The sequence below is a fragment of the Saccostrea echinata genome, unplaced genomic scaffold (genome assembly GCF_033153115.1).
Source record: "Saccostrea echinata isolate AGI-Se365-2 ecotype Australia unplaced genomic scaffold, CSIRO_AGI_Sech_v1 ptg000051l, whole genome shotgun sequence".
NCBI classification, from domain to species: Eukaryota; Metazoa; Mollusca; class Bivalvia; order Ostreida; family Ostreidae; genus Saccostrea; species Saccostrea echinata.
Genome location: NW_026889800.1, coordinates 8,370,132 through 8,393,959, shown reverse-complemented (window position 1 = coordinate 8,393,959; position 23,828 = coordinate 8,370,132). Strand labels below are relative to the sequence as shown.

At 35.0% G+C, this 23,828-nt stretch overlaps 1 protein-coding gene across 1 annotated transcript; it reads right to left on the bottom strand.

Annotated features, from left to right (window-relative positions):
- Nucleotides 1–4,115: 4,115 nt before the first annotated feature.
- LOC133203605 (protein CFAP20DC-like) lies at nucleotides 4,116–22,779 on the bottom strand. Its single transcript, XM_061339374.1, has 19 exons — nucleotides 22,634–22,779; nucleotides 20,398–20,557; nucleotides 19,197–19,269; nucleotides 17,784–17,898; nucleotides 16,524–16,680; nucleotides 16,014–16,105; nucleotides 15,742–15,820; nucleotides 15,170–15,270; nucleotides 14,201–14,249; nucleotides 13,859–14,041; nucleotides 12,564–12,704; nucleotides 12,068–12,289; nucleotides 11,714–11,855; nucleotides 10,226–10,331; nucleotides 8,087–8,680; nucleotides 7,482–7,778; nucleotides 7,270–7,325; nucleotides 6,910–7,025; nucleotides 4,116–6,744 (listed from the first exon to the last, which is right to left on the bottom strand). Exons 1-19 carry the CDS (start codon nucleotides 22,652–22,654, stop codon nucleotides 6,605–6,607), a joined length of 2,844 nt encoding a protein of 947 aa, XP_061195358.1. The 5' UTR covers nucleotides 22,655–22,779; the 3' UTR covers nucleotides 4,116–6,604.
- Nucleotides 22,780–23,828: the final 1,049 nt, after the last annotated feature.

The window sequence follows — 23,828 nt, the reverse complement described above, 5'->3', positions numbered from 1 at the left end:
ATCCCACAAATTCTGTGCCTGAAATTCAAATAAATATTGAGACATTTTCAATAGATCAGTACTGTCTGACTACTGAAAGTGTCAAGTTATTACCAGTGTGCCAAAAATACACCGACCATACAAGCAATGTATTATGTTCATTGCTGAATTAAATAAGTGCTTATATAAGGCCAATAGATATTCTTTTTGAATATGTTATTTAAATACTTTTAATTTTTATGCTCATTTATGCTTATTTTGATCTGGACCTGAGAGGGGGGGGGGGAGGAGGGTGTGTGTGTGTTTACCCGTATTGTAATATATACATTTATTTAGTTCATTGTATATGTACACCTTGACTTCTTGTATGGAGAGGGTATTATGTACACCTTGACTTCTTGTATGGAGAGGGTATTATGTACACCTTGACTTTTTGTATGGAGAGGGTATTGCTTGCCAGTCAGTTTACTGAGAATAATATTTAAAGTAAGCCCAAGTTTGGAATGATCCTAGTACACGTACCCTCTCTCCTCTTACCCTCCTCTTGACCAGACCTGAATAAATAATTATTATTATTATATTAAATTATTATTACATTATTATTTTTTAATAAATAAATAATTATTTTGGTCCCAGTCTGATTTTGGTATTGAACTTATAAACATTCAGTTATATTTCACTAAAAGAATAGTGCATTAATGTAAAGTTCATGAGGGAATGTATTTCTCAAATTCCGATTAGAACACCTTCATGTTCTCCTTCACATACGTGCACTATAAGCATAGGGTGATATGAATGTAATAGACGGCTATTATGTCTGACAAAGCCAGGATTGTCTCTTGGGATCAGTAATTTCTGGCTTTGATCTTTTGACCTCAAAATCAATTAGGGTCTTCTTTGAGTCATATGGAGATGACATATCATCCTCCATTGCAAAAAATCAAGAAGAACCAAAATTATCATATCGAAACAACTTTATGCAATACATGAATATTTTGACCTTGACCTTTGACCTCAAAAGAGATAGGGAGTTATGATATGCAATAACTCAAAGAGAACTAAAGTTTCATCTGGAAACCATTTTATGCAGTATATGAATTTCTTACCTTGACCTTTGACCTCAAAATCGATAATATCATTGGACTCTTTTTAAGTCACAGGAAGCTGATGAAAAATTTCATTGTAAAGTTATCACCTGGAAACCATGTTCTGTATTATATGAATTTTTAACTCTGACTTTTGTCCTTTTGGCCTCAAAATTAATAGGGTCTTCTTGAGGTCGTAGTGTTTTCATTTATGATATAAAAATCCCATTGCAAAACCTAAAGAATCTTTAATTAAGATATCGTCCAGAAACTATAAATGAAATCTTTACATACAGACAAAATGAAAGCTAGACAGACAGACGGACAGACACAAATTATAATTCCTAGCAAAAGAGGGGAACAAAAACACATCCAATGACACCGGAAAAAAATGAAACAAAACAGAATAATTTACCCACGCATCAAATCGTTACTGATACTGACTGTGGTTTAGTGTTTTCTTGAGTTATTATTAGATCCTGTTATGCAAAGCACGAATTATGCATGATAAATCATAAATGAGTGATTAGCCAACATCTTTGAAAATAAAGAATCTGCTTTCTAAGACGTATCCGACACATTCATTGACAGATATTTTCCATAGGCGTCGGAACCGGAGGGGGGGGGGGCTTAGCCCCCCACTTTTTTGCAAAGATAGACATAATATAGGCATTGAAAATTGGGGCTTACAGCCTGTACCCTTTTTTGTTGGTTTAGCCCCCCCCCCCCACTTTCAATTACCCCCCCCACTTTCAGTTTGCTTCCGACGCCTTTGTTTTCGATCAAAATACACATGTATTTATCACTTTAGCCGTAAAAATTATGAAACCAAGTGACCTCCTTGTCAAAACTGTGCAAGACAAAATTGCGTAGCCGCCCTCAAACGGAAGTAGGTTATCAAAAAAAGATTATAGTGAATCTCAAAAAGGGACTGGGGATTAATGACTAGACGGGAAAAGGCTACTTCATCAATGGAAAAGGGAGAGGGGGACGAACACCAAACTATACATATAACTTATACTGTCGAGTTCACGAAAAAGATGTGTTTGTGAAACACTGATGCCCCCGTATGGCAACTTATGGCAAAGGTTAAACATTTCTCAAATGCAAATCAAATATGTTGGTATCAAAAGTAAGGTCTTGTCCCGTGGAATATACCTGTGAAATATGAAAGCCCTAGCTGCAACCATTGAAAAGATATGGAAAAAGTTAAAGTTTTTCAAAAGTAAGTCAAACATCAAGGTCAAGGTCAAAATTAATAGTGCCCAAGGAAAGAGCTTGTCACAAAAAATATACATTTAAAATATGAAAGCCCTATCAGCAACCGTTGAAAAGATATGGCCAAAGTTAAAGTTTTCAAAAGTAGGTCAAACTCCAATGTCAAGGTCAAAGTTGTTGGTATCCAAAGTAAGGTCTTATCACAAAGATTAGACATGTGAAAAATGAAAGCCCTAGCACCAACTGTTCAAAAGTTATGGCCAAGTTTAAAGTTTTCAAAAATAGGTCTAACTCCAAGGTCAAGGTCAATGGGCTATAATTGGTATCTAAATGAAGGACTTGTCACAAGGAATATACATGTGAAGAATGAAAGCCCTAGCACCAACTGCTCAAAAGTTATGGTCAAGGTTAAAGTTTTTCAGAAGTCAGTCAAAAATCTTAGGTCAAGGTCAAAGGGTCAAAGTTGTTGGCAATCCAAGATAAGATCTTGTTACAAGGATAACAAATGTAAAGTATGAAAGCCCTAGCACCAACCGTTCAAAAGTTATGGCCAAGGTTAAAGTTTTTCAAAAGTAGGTCTAACTTTTAGGTCAAGGTCAAAGGGTCAAAGATGTTGGTATCCAAAGCAAGGTCTTGTCACAAGGATTACATATGTGAAGTATGAAAGCATTAGCACCAACTGTTCAAAAGTTATGGCCAAGGTTAAAGTTTTTAAAAGTAGGTCAGAAATCCTATGTCAAGGTCAATGGCTCTAAGTTGTTGGTATAAAGTAAGATCTTGTCACAAGGATTGCACATGTAAAGTGTGAAGGCCCTAGCACCAAATGTTCAAAAGTTATGGCCAAGGTTAATCTTGGGTAAAATTTTGTAAAAGTGGGTCAAACTCCAAGGTCAAGGTGAAAAGGTCAAATATCTTGGTACCTAAAGAAAGGTCTTGTCACATGGAATACACATGTGAAATATGAAAGCCATAGCTCCAACCAATCAAAAGTTATGAGCAATGTTAAAGTTTTTGCGGACAGACAGACAGGTAGACAGACGGACGGACGGACAGGGCAAAAACTATATACCCCCGAATCTTCGATACGGGGGCATAATAAAAAGTCACTCGGCGGAGTATAGTTTCCAATTTGCTTTGGTTTAGGGCACAGCCATATAGTTACTTTAAATGAATGTACACAAGGCACGATTTGTTAAGACATTATCTACAATGAATGGATCTAATGCATGGTCTAAAATCATCCAGAGACTGTTTGTGATGGTGGTTTGTAAAGGGAAAAAAATTGAGTAAGAGGAACAACGACGTAAAGTTGACAGGCTCACAAACCAAAATCGCGCAATCGATTTCTTTGTTTTTGGGGTGAATGTAAGGATTATGATTGCCTACTGTATAAATATAGCGGTTTCAGTGTAGTGAGGTGGCGATTATACAGGTGGCAGGATGAATAGCCCAGTCTTGACGTGGCGTTGCTACGCATCAACGTTATTGTCACGGTCTTTTGGAAACCCTTCCAGTTCCTCTCTAACGACAAATAAGACATTCTATGGTGGAAAAATCCCCCACAAATTGCACAGCAATCTGCTTTTTCTTTACTTGGTGAGTAGACAGACACCATGGAACTTCCGGTTACCCTGCATTTCTTTTTCCTTGCAGTATATATATAAGATGTACAGGGGGTTCAAAGGTCATCTTTATTTACTTTATACTTTTAATGACTCTGAAAATCTCAAGGGGAGGAGGGGGGGGGGGCTCCCTCTCCTTTCTCCCTTTACTTCTTCTATTGCTCTCATTCAGTTCTAGAGGTTACATAAATAAAAGAAGGAGATAAATAAGTTACAGTTATCAACATGTTTATTAAACATGAATGTTCTTCAGTAACAGTTACTGTTCAATCTACATAACAACACTTTAAATATATGTATATTTAAATCACAATTGATCACAGAGTTTTCATGAATGGTACAAAAATAGTGTTCCACAATGTAGGTTTAAAATGCTGATATTCATACATTAAAAATAGAATTAATTTACATATACACACACTCCTTCCATTTTTATGCAAAAATTATTTTTATGAACATTTGCTTATAGTTATAGTCAGGGTTGGCAAAAAAATGGAAAATACTCATTTTCCAGGATGGCGGGAAATACTGGTAATTCCCAGGAATTACTGGTACAATTTTCTGGGAAATGCTGGGAATTTAAAAGTAAAGCTACATTTTCAAAATTTTTATCCTATCTGTTGAGCTACCTAGTACACATTATTAGCTGAAATATCTTATCATTGTCTTTTTGTTAAGAATTTCCAACTACCCAGTAATACTTCTCTTTGTAAATAATCATAATACAGTTTACTGATAGATCAGTGTCATTGGTTCAATAATTGTGTCAGATGTAGTCTATACAGTTCAGAATCCATAATAATGAACCAAAAACCCCATTTGTGGAACATTCCTTTCTATATAATTGTATAAAGCTTAAGAAAAAGAATGGAAAAGATGTCAAACTTAAAAAGCCTTTAACTCTAATCAAGGTAAAAATCTCTCAAAATAGGAGCACACCACTGTCAATTTGTTAAAACATCATGTTTGATTGTAATACCTAGTGTTTATATAAGGTCCAAAACAAGTTTATTTTGTTCTTTACTTAATTAATAATCTGTAAAATACAACAAATGTGAAAAAGAAGTCTAACTAAAAAATTTCAATTTTGTTAAACAGTTAAAAAGAAACTTGTTTTTTGCTACAAAATGCACAGAGGGTAGGGTACCTGGAGTGGTGATACACAGTGCCGACACTCTGAACATGTTGAATTTAAAGTTTGAGACATATTCGTCTTGTGTTTTTAAAATTTACTTTGTTTCTTTGATTTTTCAATTATATATTTCACTGAATAAATCAAAAAATAAAAAAAATTAAACTTAAAGTTGTATTTCCCAATATTTCTCATTTCGAGAAAATCTGTAGTATTTATTTACCTGGACAGGAAATACCAGTAATTACCAGTGGTAAATATCACCACTGTCTCTGGTGAAGACCTTGCGTGCTAAGTAGCATGAAGAGGATTAAGTAATTAAATACCACAACTGGTATTTCCCAGCCAACCCTGCTTATTGTTCTAAATGGTAAAGACTTGTAATAACATGCAATTTCTAGTGAAGCTCATGGCACTTACGATGAAAGTATGATTAAAGGAAAGAGGACTATCTTTTGTGTGATTTCTAGATAGAAGTATCACTGACATAGCCTATGTTATTACTGGCCCTCAGATCGCTTTACTCCAACATAACATGGGTATAGAATACCATTGATATATCAGGTGCATTAGTGAGATAGATCTGAAAGGCCCATGATGGAATGTATCTGTTCACATAAACACAGCACAGCCAAGCTAAAATCTTGAAAAAAAGCTTTCTGTTTAAAGACAAGGACTGATGGTACATCATACACTGAATCAGACAAGGGAGACCATACCAATCTTTCTTTTTTTTCTTCTGAAAATCTGATGTTCTTGTTGTACACTGGAGGTTAACGAAGCTCTACACACTAATGAAAAATGTTTATTGGACTTTAAGAAAATTATATCATATTAAGACGTACATATTGTGTTTATCTGGTTCATTTCCATCATAGTGTACCTGCCAAATTTTCCCAGGAAAAATGTTAAAAAGGATAGAGTATTAGTGAACAGAAATCACTGTTTTTACTAAATTATGTTATCTTGGTCTAATGGTGAGAATACTTTAATCCATTACAATTTGTGTCAATAATAAGTGTAGATTACCAGTTACTCTACCTCATTTTTAAGGGCAGATCACTCTAAGTGAATAAAACTACCCTACATTTAGAGCTTCCTTAAGTGCACATATTGCATCAGATCAATTTTGGTATATAGAAACTTAGTCCTCAGGAAAAGATATTTTGACAAATTGAAAGATCAATGAAAGTCTGAGATAAAAGGTTTAAATTCACCCCACAATACACTGAAGTCTTTGGGCACACAAGCCATTAGATTTTAGATGACATTGTAATGAAACCGAGTTCAACCAACATTTAAGAGTCAAAAAAACCTTATTTCAGATGACCTCATAATGTCTCCTTTTCTGAATCCCTGTACGGTTCAGATTCAGACTGATTTCAGATGAGCTTGTGATACTTCTGTATGATTGAGTCACTGTACAGTTCAGGGTTCAGATTGATTTCAGTTGAGCTCGTCTTAAGAGGCTGAGTCATTCTACTGTTCAGGGCTCAGATATATCTAGAATGAGCTCATAATACTTCTGAGTGGTTGAATCACTGTGTGGTTCAGGGTTCAGACATATCTCAGATGAGCTCATAATACTTTTGAGTGTGTGGATCATAGTAACAGTTCAGACATGAGTCGTATAACAAATCCAACTCGTCTTCATCCGTCCCATCATCTCGAGTGGACGGTGCATAAATCTGTTCATGTGACTTTGTATCTAGTGAAATAAAATGAATTCTGAATTATAAATTTTATACTAAACCATTAAACAATTTCATATTTACACTGGGTTATTGCATGTTTACATATACTACCTATTTACCGGTATTAATGACCTATATTATATATATGCCAATATCTGGAGAGTCATACATCTGCCTACCTAGTGTGGTAACATTTTTGCGTGGTGATAATGAACAGCTGGATAGATCTTCTATAGAGTCAGATGGGCGGCCCCCAGGGAACACAATGGGTGGACTAAAAGCACCACTCCAGTCTCTGTAATGTAAACAAGACAACACTCAAACCATTGCCAAAGAAAAGGAAAAAAATAACTTGATTTTCACAAAATACATGTACTGGCTTATATCAATATCACTTGAAATCAAAATATTCTCTTCAAAAAAATTATTTTCCTTAATAGTTTTCATCTTCATTATATGAATTCCGTAATTAATCTACAATTTTGTCTGTAAATATCCTAATAAGTTTTCTGTAACTTCACAATTTCCTGTAAACATACCGTGGGTTGGAGGAAGTCAGTGTGTCCGTACTGACTCCTAACTTCATCTCTGTTGGCTACAAAATCAGAAACAGCAACCATTACATTTACATTTAATTACATCGCCTAGCACTATTAAAGCTCAAACCTGCTACATAAAATTTTGTACTAAGTCCACTCCAGCTGTGAACTAATTCTAACACTACCTACTTAGCAGCCTCTGTTTTACTTACAGGTGCCTGCCAGGTGCTGTCTTCATCACTAGTTAGGGTCAGAGTGGGGGAGAAATCGTATAAATTTCTGTGATTGTTGACCGCTTCTCTGGGAGATGGATTGGGAGGGGTTTTATTGCTGATAGCACCTGTTGGAGCTGGAGGAACAAGTTTATGGGGGGACTCGCTGACAGAAATGTCCTCGTAATCTTCTTCAGTTTGTCTTTTCATGCTAGAGAACATGCCAGCTTCAAAAGAATCTGTAATGTCCTCCATTTTATAGTTTATTGCACTGTATTTGGTAAAATCATAAGGCTTCTGGAAAAAAATACAAAAACAGTTGTTACTTAATTAATGAGACACTCCTAAAAATTATTTTTTAAAAAATTTAAAGTTGCATATATATAATATACAATGTTGAGTTTTAGTATCAAATACACTACATGAACCATTTGTCAATTGTCAAGACAATTTAATTGAACTCTTTCAACAAAAGAGTAATAGAGAATGCATTTTACAAGATTGTTAAAAAGTGGACAAAATTGATATTCCTCACACACATCTACTGAGCAAAAAGTGCCTTTGTAAATAAAATTAATTTTTCTGTAATTGAAGCCCCTGCATACCTCAGAAGACTTTATCACAGACAGACGAACATCATCCTTAGGAATCTCTTTCACAGATTTACGACTCATCCTAGAAACACTCCTACTAGACAGACTCCCATTGGTTATGTCCGAGCGCTGAGTGGGAAGCTGCGAGCTCATCTGAAGCTCGGGACTTTCTGCTGTTTTTGGCATGTGATTGGTCAAAAGGTCTATTTTATCCTTTCTCTGGGGCTTAGGAACATTTTTACAGTTCTTGGGACTAATGTGATTTGTAGCACTATTTTTAACACTAGAAATGCACTGTGATTTTGCACTTGTGGGCCTTGGGACATTAAGTGGACGGTTGGACCCACTATGTGGTCTACTGGTACCACTGTGAGGTCGACTGGTGGTACCACTGGTGGGTCTGCTTGAGGCACCACTTTGTGGTCTACTGGTTGTTGAACCACTGTGGGGTCTGCTAGAGGAGCCACTGGTGGGGCGAGATCCAGGCACTATTTTACGTCTCTGGGTCTCCTCATCCTCAAAGCTGGAATCACTACTGTGGACAAAGTCATTCTCCAGCTTTGGTCCCCTCTGTTGTTTCCCTTTTGAAGAAGATGGACTCTTGACCTTCAAAATAATTTTTCTCTCTTAATACTATCATTATCCATTAAACAATGTTAAGTACTAGTACATGTTTATGAAATGATATATATACAGTCAAACCTTGTTATATCGAACTTGATTAGACCATGTTTAAACTTTAAACAACATCTGGGGATTCCAGATGAGGGTAAAAACACACCAGGAAAAAGTGGTTTGGGACTGTGAATGCACATTGAACATAACAATGTTATTCATGTATATCAGTGTTGGAGATAATGAAGTTCAACTGTATTACAATTCAATTTATCCCATTATTTGCATTGGCAATAAAGTAGCTTTCTGCCAAACCAGGGTTTGACACTAAGGCACGTCAGACCGACCTAGTCCAGTAAATGAGTGGTCCTGTCATGTAAAATGTACGTGAACTAGACCAATTGGTCGTTGATAAAATAACTGTTAAACCCCATTTCAGTCTTCCAAATAAATATTCTAAAGACTTTAAAAGAAATTTTCTTTTTTGTCCAGTTGTAAATACAGCCATGGCTCTGTAAAGAAAGAAAAGCCCATATGAAACAATCGCTATTTTTAGCCACAGGTACCTGAAGTGTGCATCAACACCCCCCCCCCCCCCCTTTCACACATTAATTGAAAAAATATTAAGAGCTTATAACTTTCAGAAGTATTATATATATCCCCGTCAATCACCCCCATATTTCATTTCATGCGAGGAGACTGTACTTTTTTCTTACGTTTAGAGATTGGTCATGAAAATACAGCTAATAGACATGTAGCGGTAGAAACTAACATCCTTCAGTATCTATATGGTATAAACTGTTACCGAAAAAATATATTCTGTAATTTATTAATATTTAGGATAAAAATTTTAATTAAAGTTCGTTGAATGATCTTTAAAGCTTACACTATTCGCATGTCTTGAAGAAAAAGACTCAATTGGCTAGTGTTTCAAAATCTTGACATGCACCAGAGACGATTTGAAAATATCCTTATTAAAATCAGCGATAAAATCATTATAAGAATTAAATTTTCAGGTTTGGTCAGGCTAGTGATTTCATGGTCAGGGCTAGTAAAAATTATGGGAAGTTGCCCGACTGATCTAGTAGTCATACATGTAAAAGTTAATGTCAAACCCTGCAAACTGTTTATTTCAAGGCTGTGGTTTGATTTAAGCTATGTTTTGGTATAAACCCGTTAGTTATGATGTGATTTGTCATTAACCCTATGGCTGTGTAAGCAGTATCATAACCACTGTGTGATTTTAATCCTGCAGTTGTTTGGCCAATGCCTGATTTGTGATTAACTTTGTGGTTGTGTGGGCAGTATCTGTGTATTGTGTATGATCGTATGGTTTTAGCAATGCCTATGTGTGGTTGTGTGAACAGTACCTCTGGTTGATATAAACTGTATAGTTTTAGCAATGCCTATGTGTGGGACACAGACACAGTGTCTGTTTGATCATGTGGTTGTAACAATGCCTATGTGGATGTGTGGATAATGTCTGTTTGACTCTGTGGTTGTAGCAATGCCTATGTGTGGTTGTGTGAACATTACCTGTGTTTCTTCTTCTGTTTCCAGCTGACTAGGAGAGACATGGCGTCGGGGAGCAGACTTAGGTTTTGACACAAAAAGAAACATTCCACTGTCTGACTCCGGCTCCCTGTAAATTGAATAAAAGTTAATTTCAATCCAACTGAATATCTAAATTCTTAAACTTGTCTTTTCTCAAGTTCAACTGGTCTCTTCTTACAAACATTTATTGTATGCAAATGTGCTCATGGCACATGTCATACTCTCTTTGACTTCAGGGATGGGGTAATTGTAATTAGTATTTGTAATTGAACGTAATTAATTACATTTTTTAAAGTAATTGGAAGTAATTTGTATTTGAGCCAGTCTTCAATTACAAGTAATTGAATGTATTTAAATACATTTCCAAAAATGTCATGTATTTTCAATTACTTTTCAATTACATTTCAATTACTTTTTTTTAAATTATAAGTTTTAAAAGGTGTCTTTTAAAGATACACAGTTCAGTATACCTGTGTGGCATGGGCTTGTGTTTGTGCAACAATTAAATGTCTCAGAATGTTTAATTTGTTTTATATACAGCATGTAACACTGCCCAGGGCAATAGGTAGAGGTCTAATTTTGTCCAGGTGTGAACCCCTCTAATACCCAAGAACAAAAACACTGAATAAAAGTTCACTATAGTAAAAACCTTATTCAGAACCAAACATGAATTCAATAGCATTGGATGAATTTAATGTCCCAGAAAATGTTTCTGATAATTTTAAGGTCAAAATCATTCCACGCTTCCTTGTCTTTCTCGGTTAGCCCAAAGGTATTTAGCTGTACCAGTGACTTCAGCACCCGTTGAAAGACTTTTCAGCGTGGCTGGAAAACTGTTCAGACCAGAAAGATGTCGTTTGAGTGATGCTGTGTTTGAAAATCTGATGATGATTAAAATGAACTCAAAACTGTAAAAACATTTCAGTACATAATGCTTTGTGTATCAATGCCATTTATATATATATATTTGTTCTCAAGATTTTTTTAAAAATTAAACATAAGTAATTGAAATGTATTTAATTACATTTGTCAAAGTAATTGAGAGTAATTAATTACATTTGAAAAAATCAATGTAATTGTAATTGCAAGTAATTGACAAAATTATCAATGTATTTGAAAGTAATTAATTACATTTCAAAGTAATTGACCCCAACCCTGTTTGACTTACTCATCACTCTCCTCACACTCTCTTTTTGATCTACTCATTGAAACCCTCATATTTCTGTGACTTACCCATAGCTCTCCTAATACTCATATACTCTCATTGCTCTCTACAAGCTCTCTGTGACATACTCCTCACACTCTCTCTGACTTACCCATTCCTCTCCTCAATCTCTCTTTGACATACTCATTGCTTTCCTCTCTGGGAGAGGAGATCATCTTATTCTCTCTGACTCATTGCTTTCATCATACTCTCTTTGAATTGTTCATTGCTCTCATCATACACTCTTCACTCTCTCTTCAACTTACTCTTCACTTTCCTCATACTCTCCCAGATCCTCCCTCTCATCCTCTTCCAGATTCCCGGGGCCAGGGTTCAAGATGTTGATCACGCCCATCAAGGAGTCATCCATCACAGCCCCATCTCCCTCATAGTCACCACGATTATACTCTGTAAATACATATAATTTCATCTGAGCTTTTGTGTATTTTTCTAATAGTACATTACTACATGTTGTGTCAAAATGTTTTATTGGTGGATTACTTTTATAAAAATCATGCTTTCCAGAGGATAAAAACAAAGTGGTATGTTATGCATATACATGTATAGCTTATTGAAATTTAAAAGAGAAAGGTATCATATAAACAATTCTCAATACAAACCTTTTCTATAAGACTGTGACAAAGATATTCCAGATTCAGACTCAGACATACGGATGTCCTCTTCACTACCTTTCCCTGGGGATTTCCCTTTTTCACCCCTGTGTTTACTGATCAGCTCTGTGTCAGACACTAGTCTCTGGCGACGCCCCTCTTCTGCCCCTCCCCGCTGTGAACTGGTAGTCTTAGCTGAACTTGTTCCGCTGACTGAGCTTGTAGCTTCATCTGCATACAGAAATGTGGTATCTATAGCTGATACATGTAAGTACTTTACTTTAAGACTGTGCATAATCAATAAGTATCCTTGAATTTCTCCTAAACTTACATCTATAAATATATATTTTTTTTGTAGAACTTAAAGTTCATTTGGTGGGTATCAATGGTCTCTGAACACTATTGTAAAATTTGTATAGAAGATATTTGACTATATCAACTACAGACATCTCTACAACAACACAAGTCTATAAATCTTGATATTTTTAAGATAAGATTTCTGAACCTTTTAATGACCCTGCACTGGATCCCCGATCTTTGTTTGAGCTGCTGGACCCATTTTTAACCCGGATTCGCCTCCGAAGTCGATCTGTGGAAGGTTCCCGTGGAGGGTGGGGTTTCACCAACAAGTCAGGCTTCTCATAATCTGCAAGCATAGGTTTGGACAGTATATTAATCATTTAACATACAGGTGACTCTCGATGGCTCGAACTCCGATCTCTCGAAGTTCTCGATCTCTCGAAGTGAACCTTCAGTCCCGTTTTTTTCCTCTATATAACTAAGCAAATTTACTTCTGATCTCTCGAACTTCCGATCTCTCGAAGTTCTCTATCTCTCGAACCAAGAAATGGGTCCCGTTATACACATTTCATTGTTTTTTACTCTCTATCTCTCGAAGTTTTGAATGCGCGTGTGTAAACGCCAATCAAGCGTAAAATTAATGCAGCTTGGACTTACCTGGATAACAGTGAACGCCTGGGTCTGGCATGGAGGTGTTAATTGGGCATTTACATAGATGACACTATACCTATGAGCATCTGAGTGTTGATATAATTAAATGGTTATGATTGGTTAATTATAAACGAATTGCTTCACAACTTATTTTGACTTGACAGCGAGACGATAATTTTTAGAAAATAATTTAAGGGACGTGTCAATAATTTTCCAAAGATTATGAAGTTTTATTAGAGTCTACATAATCCCAGTAAGACAAACATTGCACAAGAAATCCTAGCTCAAGAATTGAATACTGATTTAATACGAGAAATCTGGTGAAGGACCCAATCAAACCCAGGGGGTATCCACACCGACGATTGCTATTCAGGTTTCATGTTATCATGAAATGAAAACAAATAAATATTGAAACTTAAAGAAATCTTTTTATTTATTCAAAATACGATCGTTGTTGTTGAAATCAAGTGAATTACCTGTAAAACACGAATGAAAATGTGCAATGACATTATCAACATATACTTCCGGTATTTATAATAGTAGAACAATGAAGATCAGAACTGAAAATTCCGGATTTTATTCACTTTCTATCTCTCGAACCCCTCGATCTCTCGAACTTTTCTTGCGGTCCCTTGAACTTCGAGAGATCGAGAGTCACCTGTACTATATCATAACACAATTATTGACTTTTGTTAAGGATGTTATAACTATGGAACAATCTACTAAAACATGTTTCCATCCTCTGACTTGCCTCACTTAAAAGTTAAAACCATCTCTCTCCTGCCAGTCTTAAAGTGTAAAGAAGGTGAAAGGTCAATGTTTACAATATCACTGGTTCCTCTATCATACCTATTCGACTGGCCATTTCTAGGTCTTGCTGTGTGGCTGGGTCTGAGAGCTGTCGTCTGTGTAATACTGCTCGGTGTACTGTCTCTGGAGGTCTCTCCCCTCCCCCACCAGGATCAAATCCCCCACCATCTCGGAAGATACTGTCTGAAAGATCTCTGAATGTTGACTCTTCATTCACAGCATCTGAAAAATTTTCATTTTTTTTACTCTTTATAATACTTCCAGAATATTTAATAACTATCAATTTTCAATATTTTCGATAGATTGTTGCCAACTTCCAATGATGATTTTTCAATAGTCAGTGACTATTGTAACAACACTAATTTACATTTCCGTACATACCATCAGCTCTAGATACTGCACTCCGATTACTTCTGTTTGTAAGATTTCCCTGAAAGTCAAAACAAAGCTATAAACATTCAATTTTCCACTGAAAACTATCCCCCCCTCCCCTTCCTCATTTTTCACATCAATACTCTGATAATTTAATTTATACAAGGTATGACTGTCTTTCAGTAGTACATGTAAATTTGCATACTACATACTTACATGTAAATAAAAGAGTGTACATGTACTTATTCATAAATCACTGTATTTATATTTCTTACAAAGATATATATGTATTAGTAAGTACATTGTGCACAAAGCACTTTTAATTTCCAAAGACAAAAAAGGGAATACAGATAAGATTACAGGAATGAGAGCCATTTTATGGTCACTTTATTACATGTACAAATAATCTGCATTAAATCAGTGAGACGTGATTGCACATTTTCTCATCAATATTTGTTTTGATGTAAGTCAGAACTATTGTATATACTTAATATACACATACATGTATGTGCATTACACACAGAATTTCACAAGTTCATGAATAAAGTTACATGTATGAATAGTGTAACAGATTTATAATATTCACAACCTCATGGTGCTGTGCAATATTCAATGAAATAAATCATGCTAAAAAGTACTCAGATATTAATCAGTATAGAACGAATACTGTAGAAGAGTGGCACTCCACTCTCAGTGAAAATGCTAGGCACTAAATGCAGTGCTATTGTGCATTTTTTGATTCATTACCCCCCAGTTAAAGGATGCAGCTAAAGCAAGTCCATTGGAGAAAGTTCTCCTTCTACATAACTTCAAATATAAAAAGAAAACGTCCTATTTTAAACATGACTTAACATCTATCACAATCTAAAACAATATCTTTGAACTGAAACTACAGACCTAGCCAAAAAGCAAGAGAAAATTAAATTTCATCTGTTCATTGCCTTTTAACATTACACTGATGTAAGTCTATGGTTTCACCTTGTTTTTGCTGGCTGTGGGAGCCCCGGGAACTTTAGTTCCAAATGCGATGTGATATCCTGAATCATTGAGAGAGGTTCGTCTTCCACTGGCATTGAGATCTAAAACATTGTCGATGGTGCATGCCATAAATTTACAGTTTCTGTATTTTGTTTACCATCTGACTTAAAATTAAAATCGGACAATCTTAATGTTCTTGGAACCTTTTATTTTTTTATAGAAGTTTTAAACTTCTTTAAAATAAAACTACAAACTATTGCAGTGTATGAAAAATTATGGAGGAAACGTTCCATTGCTCACAAAATTCTAATACATAATTAGCAATATATGGAGCTTTGCAGTTTTGCAGAATCTTGTGACTCAGAATTTCAAATACACAGTCAAATAATGTTTCAGTTGCATAAACATGTATATTTGCAATGCAGAATCAATTGAATTTACCAAAAACTGCAAATAGCAGAAGTATGAGTCAAAACTTTGAAAAATTAAATCTCAAACTTTTGAACTGCAGAAATTCCAAATGCAAAGGTACATGGTGTGCAACATATGAGAAAATTCATTTGAAGCTATACCTATCTCAGTGGATGATCTGACAGAGTTATCTCCTCCTTTTAACCTTTCAGCATGCTTGATTTTGGCCATGTTTAAAACCTACAAAGAAAATGCTCCTAATAATGTATTCATTTAAATCTTCAACTCTTAGAATTCATACACATGAAGTTATTTATCAAGGAAACAGAGAAATTCAATCTGAAAATTTTTAATGCCTTGTTGAAAGAATAGCACACATCTACTTTAAATACTGAATATAATAAATTTCAGTTATAAAGAATAAAAGTCTCACCTGAGTAACAAACTGTACATCCGTAGCAAACTGACACTGTTTAGGAATGATTTCCAGCTCTCCTGTGTTACAAGGTTCACAGCCATACATCTCTATAACAGGTTCACCACAATCAATTCATCCATATGTATGCACTCCATTCATTCTTATGATTCTAATTTATATCTACTTTTATACATTTATCACAATCAGTGGTAATATTTCTTGTTGTACCCAGTAACTACATGTACATCAGAGTTCACTGAAAGTTTTAACAATTACGAGCCATCGTAAAATCATTTATAACATACATATGTAACCAAATCAAACACCAAAAATTCATAAGCATGCAAACATCGATGTGATTCAATGACCTTCAATTATAGATTCACAAATATACATGCATCAAGCAAAACATAATAGTTTCAAAATATGTTTAGATGCATGTAGTAGAGCTGTCTCTCAGAGTTGGTGAAGAATCTTGATAATGAACACTAAAAATATAAAGCTAGAGAATACTCAACACCATACCTTCATCCTCTGCAGTGTCAGGTGGCTGGGTTTTCAACGTAAATATCCTTCGCAGTTTACAGTTGGCAGACACACAGACAGACTCAACACAGCGGTACGTCTGACCCCTCCACGTGTCCCCCACAACAGACACTAGATCCACACACAGATTAAGCCACTGAAATACAATAGCTCACAATAAAATATGGTCTATATTTGGACTTTTTAAAGGAAAGTAGAATTTTTAATCCTATATGCATATCATGTGAAAACACAGCCATATACAAGTACATGTGTGTGCAAGAAATAAATTGGATAAAATTAACTACTGTAAATGTATTTTACTTGGCGTATGTACAATATTTGTTAAAAAATTCATTGTTTAACAATACATGTTAAAACCTAACTTCTAATGATGCCAAAGTGAAATGACATGCTCAAATTTCTAATTACATGTACCAGTATTACACTTTTTCTGTTTATTATTTAAATAGAGGATATTTAATGTTTGCAGTTGGAAATTGGAATTTATTTCATGAGTGGGACAGGAATTTTTTATATATATTTTCACGAGTGTGAAACAAGCAAAAATGTCAAAAAAATCCTGACTAACAAGTGAAATGAATTCCATATCCAACTACAAAACATTGAATTTTCTGTTTATTACATTTCCTTTGATTTTCACTTTGCCTCCATCTTTTTGTAAGTCTAATAAGCTGTGATGTCATACATGTTGTTGAGCGGTTGAGACGTCACAACTTAGCGATTGTGAGATTGAAAACATTGTAAACATGGACTTCTACAGCATAATTGGAGAAACTTTGGCAGTTTTATTCTCTGTCAGGATGCTTTATTTACTCTTTCTATCTTATAATAGGCCAGGAAGTATTTTTTACAAGTTGAACATTCTTCTTGAAGGGAAGGAAAATCTCTAGTTTTGCTATACTTCTGATATTCTTTCACACTGTGACAAAATACATGTATCACTTTGATGTTCTTTCACACTGTGACAAAATATACTTTTATTCAGTAAATAAATTACAGTATTTCACTGCTGAAAATGTAATAATACTAAACATTACCAACTATGGTGTGTATACTAGCGTGGAGCTTGTTTTCCTGTATGTCTAATTACATGTGTACAGTACTTTTCTGTTTAGGAGGTAATACTTACCAAGTGTCTCCTGACTATAGTGAGGGGTATACGAGCGTGGAGCTCATTTGTCTGTGTGTCTAATTACACGTATACAGTACTTTTTCTGTTTAGGAGGTAATACTTACCATGTGTCTCCTGACTATAGTGAGGGGTATACGAGCGTGGAGCTCGTTTGCCTGTATGTCTTTCTGTGCTGAGGAAAACATCAGTCTCCTCTTGTTCTTCCTTTGATCTATAACCCTGAAAGAGCAAAGGCAAAATCAATGTAATGATTCTGGAAAAAGTAAAAATGTTCGAACAAACTGATTCACAGAGTTTTCTTTAAGCATGACTGTATGCTGACATGGTAATTGTCAATAAAGTGAATTGAATTGAATTAATCTTTTCCTGCTTAGTGCAGAAAGATTGTTCAGTTAGGAAATGTGCCTTTATTTGACTTTTACTTGAGTACTGTGCATGTAACCTTTCAAAACTTAAGTAGTCAAATTTCATACCACTTAAAAGTTTGGAAAGCCTCATAGGAGGAATGGAAGTACAACAGGTCACTATTTTAAATAAGCAGCCCATAGCCACAATGCTCACCTGGATATACTTGGCCCTGCTGTTCTTCATCATCAGATTTCCCCATTTTTTAAGCCCATGGAAAATTTTGATGCTTCAATATGAATATCACCAACATGGCCGTGCTTTTCTGGAGAAGACTTTTTCCTGTACACATGCATTTTGTAAACTTTGATCCCAATTTAAACCCACCCTATACACTCTTGAATTTTTTTTTATTTCCTATATATGAAAAGTAAAACTTGTGATTCTCTATTGTGGCAAAACCTATCCAAGGGGTCATGATTTGAACAAACTTGAATCTGGACTTTCTGAGGCTGCTTGCATGTTCATATGAATAATTAGAAATCTCTATATTTTTCCATGTAAAACTAGTCTTTGATCCCCTACTGCCGTCCCATCTTACCCTTGGGGGCAATGATTTTTAACTAACTTGAATCTGCACTACCTGAGGATGCTTGCATATCAATACCACTGATCATCAACTTTGATCCTCTATTCCCCCCCCCCCCCCCCCCCCCCCCCCCCCCCCGGGCATTATTTGAACAAACATGAATCTACATTATGCTGGGAAGCTTTCACTTTAGTTGCATCATTTCTGATCCAATTGTTCTTGAGCATGTTGAGAGGATTTGTTTTTAATCACAACCACACCATTTTTGCCTTTTCTTATCTCCCTTTTAAGAAGGTTTGTCCCTTTCTTTGTATAAATTTAAACCTTCTTCCCTCAAGGATGCTTTGTAGTAAGCTTGGTTGGAATTAGTCCAGCAGCTCCAGAGAAGAAGTTGAAAATTTGAAGTCAACAGACAGGCACACAGATGACAGACAACAGATGATCAGAAAAGTTCACTTGAACCTTTGGTTCAGGTGAGCTAAGAAGAGTCTTACAAATGTCAAGATGAACTCAAAAACATTTGTAACAGAAATGTAATCATAAAGCTCCATTAAATATTATATACATGTATATGATCACATACCCAATTTCAAAAGAAAATTCTTTTCCTCTTGGAACAAACACCTGAAAGACTAGGAATCTCTGTACAAGGTTGGCTGAAAAAAATAAAGGTGTGTAAAGTAACGACTAATCAGTACTTAATGATTTCAAATAAATGGACTGGGTAGTTACACATACTGGTACATAAATAAGTGAATGTATTTAGATTCAAGTGAAAACTACCATATACAAACAGTATTTAGTAACAGTCTTCAACTTTTCTTTGTTCTTTATGTAAACTTTGCCTAATGAATATGAGTACACGTTTTACATCAATAGATTTCCAACAATGATATTTTAGAGACAGAAAATGCAGTTTCATCCCTAAAGTATGAATCCTAAACTAAGCTCAGTCTTAAATATATGTACAATGACACACAATGACAATTTTTACCTTTATAAAGCTGCATCTTTGTGGTGGTGGTGGAACCCTCCACACAGTACAAACAGCCTTTGACATCTTACCTTTAGTAAGCTGCATCTTTGTGGTGGTGGTGGATCCCTCCACACAGTACAGATAGCCTTTGACATCTTACCTTTAGTAAGCTGTATCTTTGTAGTGGTTATAGAACCCTCCACATAGTACAGATAGCCTTTGACATCTTACCTTTAGTAAGCTGTATCTTTGTGGTGGTGGTAGATCCCTCCACACAGTACAGATAGCCTTTGACATCTTACCTTTAGGAAGCTGTATCTTTGTAGTGGTGGTAGATCCCTCCACACAGTACAGATAGCCTTTGACATCTTACCTTTAGTAAGCTGTATCTTTGTGGTGGTGGTAGATCCCTCCACACAGTACAGATAGCCTTTGACATCTTACCTTTAGGAATCTGTATCTTTGCGGTGGTGGTAGAACCCTCCACACAGTACAGATAGCCTTTGACATCTTACCTTGGAAAGCTGTATCTTTGTGGTGGTGGTAGAACTCTCCAGACAGCACAGATAGCCTTTGACATCTTACCTTTAGAAAGCTGTATCTTTGTGGTGGTGGTGGAACTTTCCACATACATTGTAGTACAGATAGCCTTTGACATCTTACCTCTAGGAAGCTGTATCTTTGTGGTGGTGGTGGAACCTTCCAGACAGTATAGATAGCCTTTGACATCTTACCTTCAGGAAGCTGTATCTTTGTGGTGGTGGTGGTGGAACCTTCCAGACAGTACAGATAGCCTTTGACATCTTACCTTTAGGAAGCTGTATCTTTGTGGTGGTGGTGGAACCTTCCAGACAGTACAGGTAGCCTTTGACGTCTTTCTCATACTCTCTTCTAATCCCTCCACCATGTTTCCAGCCATGTAAGGGGTCTTTGCCTTGGGCAGAAAAAATCTCAACAAAGGGTCCACCCTAGAAGGAGGCATTTCAAAAGCTAATGTGTTAAATGTTGAAGTAAATGATTATATATAGCACTGAACACTAAAATGTCTTCTTTCAAGAATTATACAGACAATTATGCAAAAAACAAATTATGGGGTTTTTTCACACTAACTCAAAAAAAAAAAAAAAAATCAAGGAAAATAATTTTAGTCCATCAGTCAGGGGTGAGACTGAAATCCGTCATTTCTGAAAAATGATGGATAATCGTCATATTTACTAACTACGTATTTTCGTCATTTTTGTCAATATGACTTACTATCGTCATATTTTCTTTTCAACTTAATTCTTCTATCCTGGTTACATAAAAGCGAAATTTGAATTCACTGCTGAAAGAAGAGTTTACGCAAGTTTCATTTCATCCGGGTCACTAATTACTGCCGACCATGTGCGTTAGAACATCAACATGGAAGGTGAAAGTTATTATTTAGCAGTAAAATGTCGAATTTTGGTAGAACTAATTCGCCATTTTTACATGGCTTTTAAACCTATAAAAACATATAGTACACCGTCTGGAAGAATACGTACTTGTAGAGAAAAGTCTCGACAAAAAGTTAAAGCCATAAAAAAGTAGTGCGCCCCATAAAACAAGCGAGATATTTCAGTGCGCCCGGACCCTCCATTTTGAAAAAAGACGGCATATCGTCATTTTCGTCTTCTTTCCTATTTAATGCAAATAAATTGACAAATAACTCTTCCACTCTTATTTTTGCTTGGGAAATTTGTACTGTCGACATAACCAGTATTGTATTCAACTGTATTAGAGAAATGAAGTTTGTTTACGATGTTTTTTGTCCTTTTTTCGGTTGGTGGATCTAACATTTTTCAAAGAGAGGTAACTCGGTATTCTAGAAACACTCTAAATTTTTATGACTGTTTTTCGTCATTTTCTTAAAAATGACGAGTTTAAGTCATAATAAAAATTTTATTTTATGACTAAAAATCGTCATTTTAAAAATGACGGATTTCAGTATCACCCCTGACTGTCCATCAAAAAGAGACCATCCTGTTCAAAATTCATTTCAATTTCGATCATATTGTGAGATTAAACATTTTAATTTCCACTTATACCATATATTTATGAACTAAAGGAGATAATTAAAAATATAAACCATACTATAAATCCTTATTAGTTTACTTCTTTTTTTCCCCTAACATTTACATATTTTATATTGAACAATTTTTCAGGTTTTGACCAAGAAAAAAAGCCAAGGAGAGAAAAAGCTTTATGTCTACTTTAAAAATGCAATCTGCACAAGTCTTATGCAAAAGTTTTTTTTATTAATTTCAATATAACATTGAATGTTTAATAATTTACTTGCATCAACTGACTAAAAATTCAGGTACATGCCATCAAAATCCACCTTAAAAAAAATCTGAGTGAGGTTTTAAAATCAGTTTCAAAAGGGATGCAAGATAAAATTTAAAAAATAATAATTTTGCCCCCCCCCCCTCCCAATAATTATGCATTCAAAAGCAAAAAAAAGGCCATTGCTTTCAATTGCAATCTAGATGATTTCTCTCACACTACTGTTGGTTCAGATAATATTCACTCAGCTACATTGCAATAAATTTTAGTGTGGTGAATCTACTCTCTTCCAGCTGTGTTTGCAGACCAAGTTTTTAATGAAAATGTCAGTATCTCTCTACCTGTTAACTGTAACAGCATTCCTATTTTACTATTTTATGTATGGAATGACACTTCAATATTTTTTTTAATTGAAATGCTCAGTTTAGTAAGCAAACATTTATGATGTTCAAACCGTGTAGAGGAAATTCCGAATGACTCAGAAAAAGTGGCATTGTTCCAAGAACAGCTGAAGAAAATATAGCGCAAACCAGGTATAGTAGGACGAATATATCAGTCAATTTAACAGTATTTAAACAGCAAGTAATTCTTTCTGACATTCTTTAAAAAGTTTGTATATTTAAAAAAAAATGCATCGATATTTAAAAATGTTAAACTTAACTGTACACTGCACTGCATTTTTTTTTCACTTGTAAAGACTGAAGTACACGTACATTTGTATGAATATGCTATTTGTTTACCTGATAATCAGTTTTATACATGCTTGTAAAACGCCAAAAGCTTCGTGTTGCAATACCACATCTTATCCGATAATTAATTGTTTATTTCACAAGTTTTGTACAATTTTCAAAAGTCACATAAGAAATGGAAGCCATGTTGGTTGCTACTGAGCCTGTCAAGAATTTCGTCCAATCAATGATGCGCTTACAAATTTTAAACTCTCGGAACTCTTCTAACTTTACAAATTTAGAATATCAAGCCCGATTCAGAAATAGACTTAAAACATACAACCAAGACTAAATAGATCTGTATTAACAAAATTAAGGATCAGTGCCCATCTATTATAAATTGAAACGGGTAGATACTGTAAACCCCCTATTCCTAGAGAAAAAACGTCTATGCTATTCATGCAAATTGCTTATTGAAGGTGAAAAACATTTAATTTGTTCTATACCGTTCAAAGTATGACCAATATAGATGCAAATATACTGATATATTTAATGTAAACACATATACTAGTGAAAATCCCATCAGAAAAATTGTCAATCCTACAAATATTGCAACTGCCAGAAGGATATGTTGTTTCTTGAAAAAGTGCTTTGACAAGAAAAGAAAGTCAGCAATGAATTCTTAGAAAATATGTGAATATACTCTACAGTATTTTGTTTACCTCACATTTGTCACTTTGTATATGTATGTATTAATCGTGTTAAATTGTTTTGTGTTATTAATGTTCATGACTGTATGACGACATGGTAATTGTCAATAAATTGAATTGAAAATGAAAAAAAAAATCGAAATAAAATTTTAACTAGGAGTAATTTATTTTCACTTAATTTAGATATTATTTGCTTCCTACTCTCTATTATTTTTATGTTCTTTTTTATACATCATTTGCATTCGAAAATGGTGATACATGGAGAGAGAGAGAAAGAGATGCAGATGTTTGGTGGACAGTATAGCATGCCAAGAAATCCCGTCCATTTTTCCAAAGCGATGGAGTCAATAAAAGTGTAATTGATGCAAATCACCCATATTCCCCTGACGCTGGCGAGACAATTAACGGCAGCAGATTTGAGGGGGTGGATCCTAAGTTTTCCGTTTTCTTAGTAAAAGAAAAATTAACTTCTACCACAGGAAGTAGCCTCCTATGCCCTGAAAAAAATAGTTCCTGTCAAAAACCTTTATTTATTTACAAATTATGTAAAATGCACT

What these genes read in the sequence shown, in the direction of transcription:
- LOC133203605 (XM_061339374.1), bottom strand. Translation starts at nt 22,654, where the DNA reads ATGTATAAAACTGATTATCAG. An exon ending in CTATAGTCAGGAGACACATG is followed by an intron (nt 16,681 to 17,783) that starts GTAAGTATTACC and finishes ATTGTATTTCAG; the next exon opens with TGGCTTAATCTGTGTGTGGA. An exon ending in ACAGCACCTGGCAGGCACCT is followed by an intron (nt 7,326 to 7,481) that starts GTAAGTAAAACA and finishes CTGATTTTGTAG; the next exon opens with CCAACAGAGATGAAGTTAGG.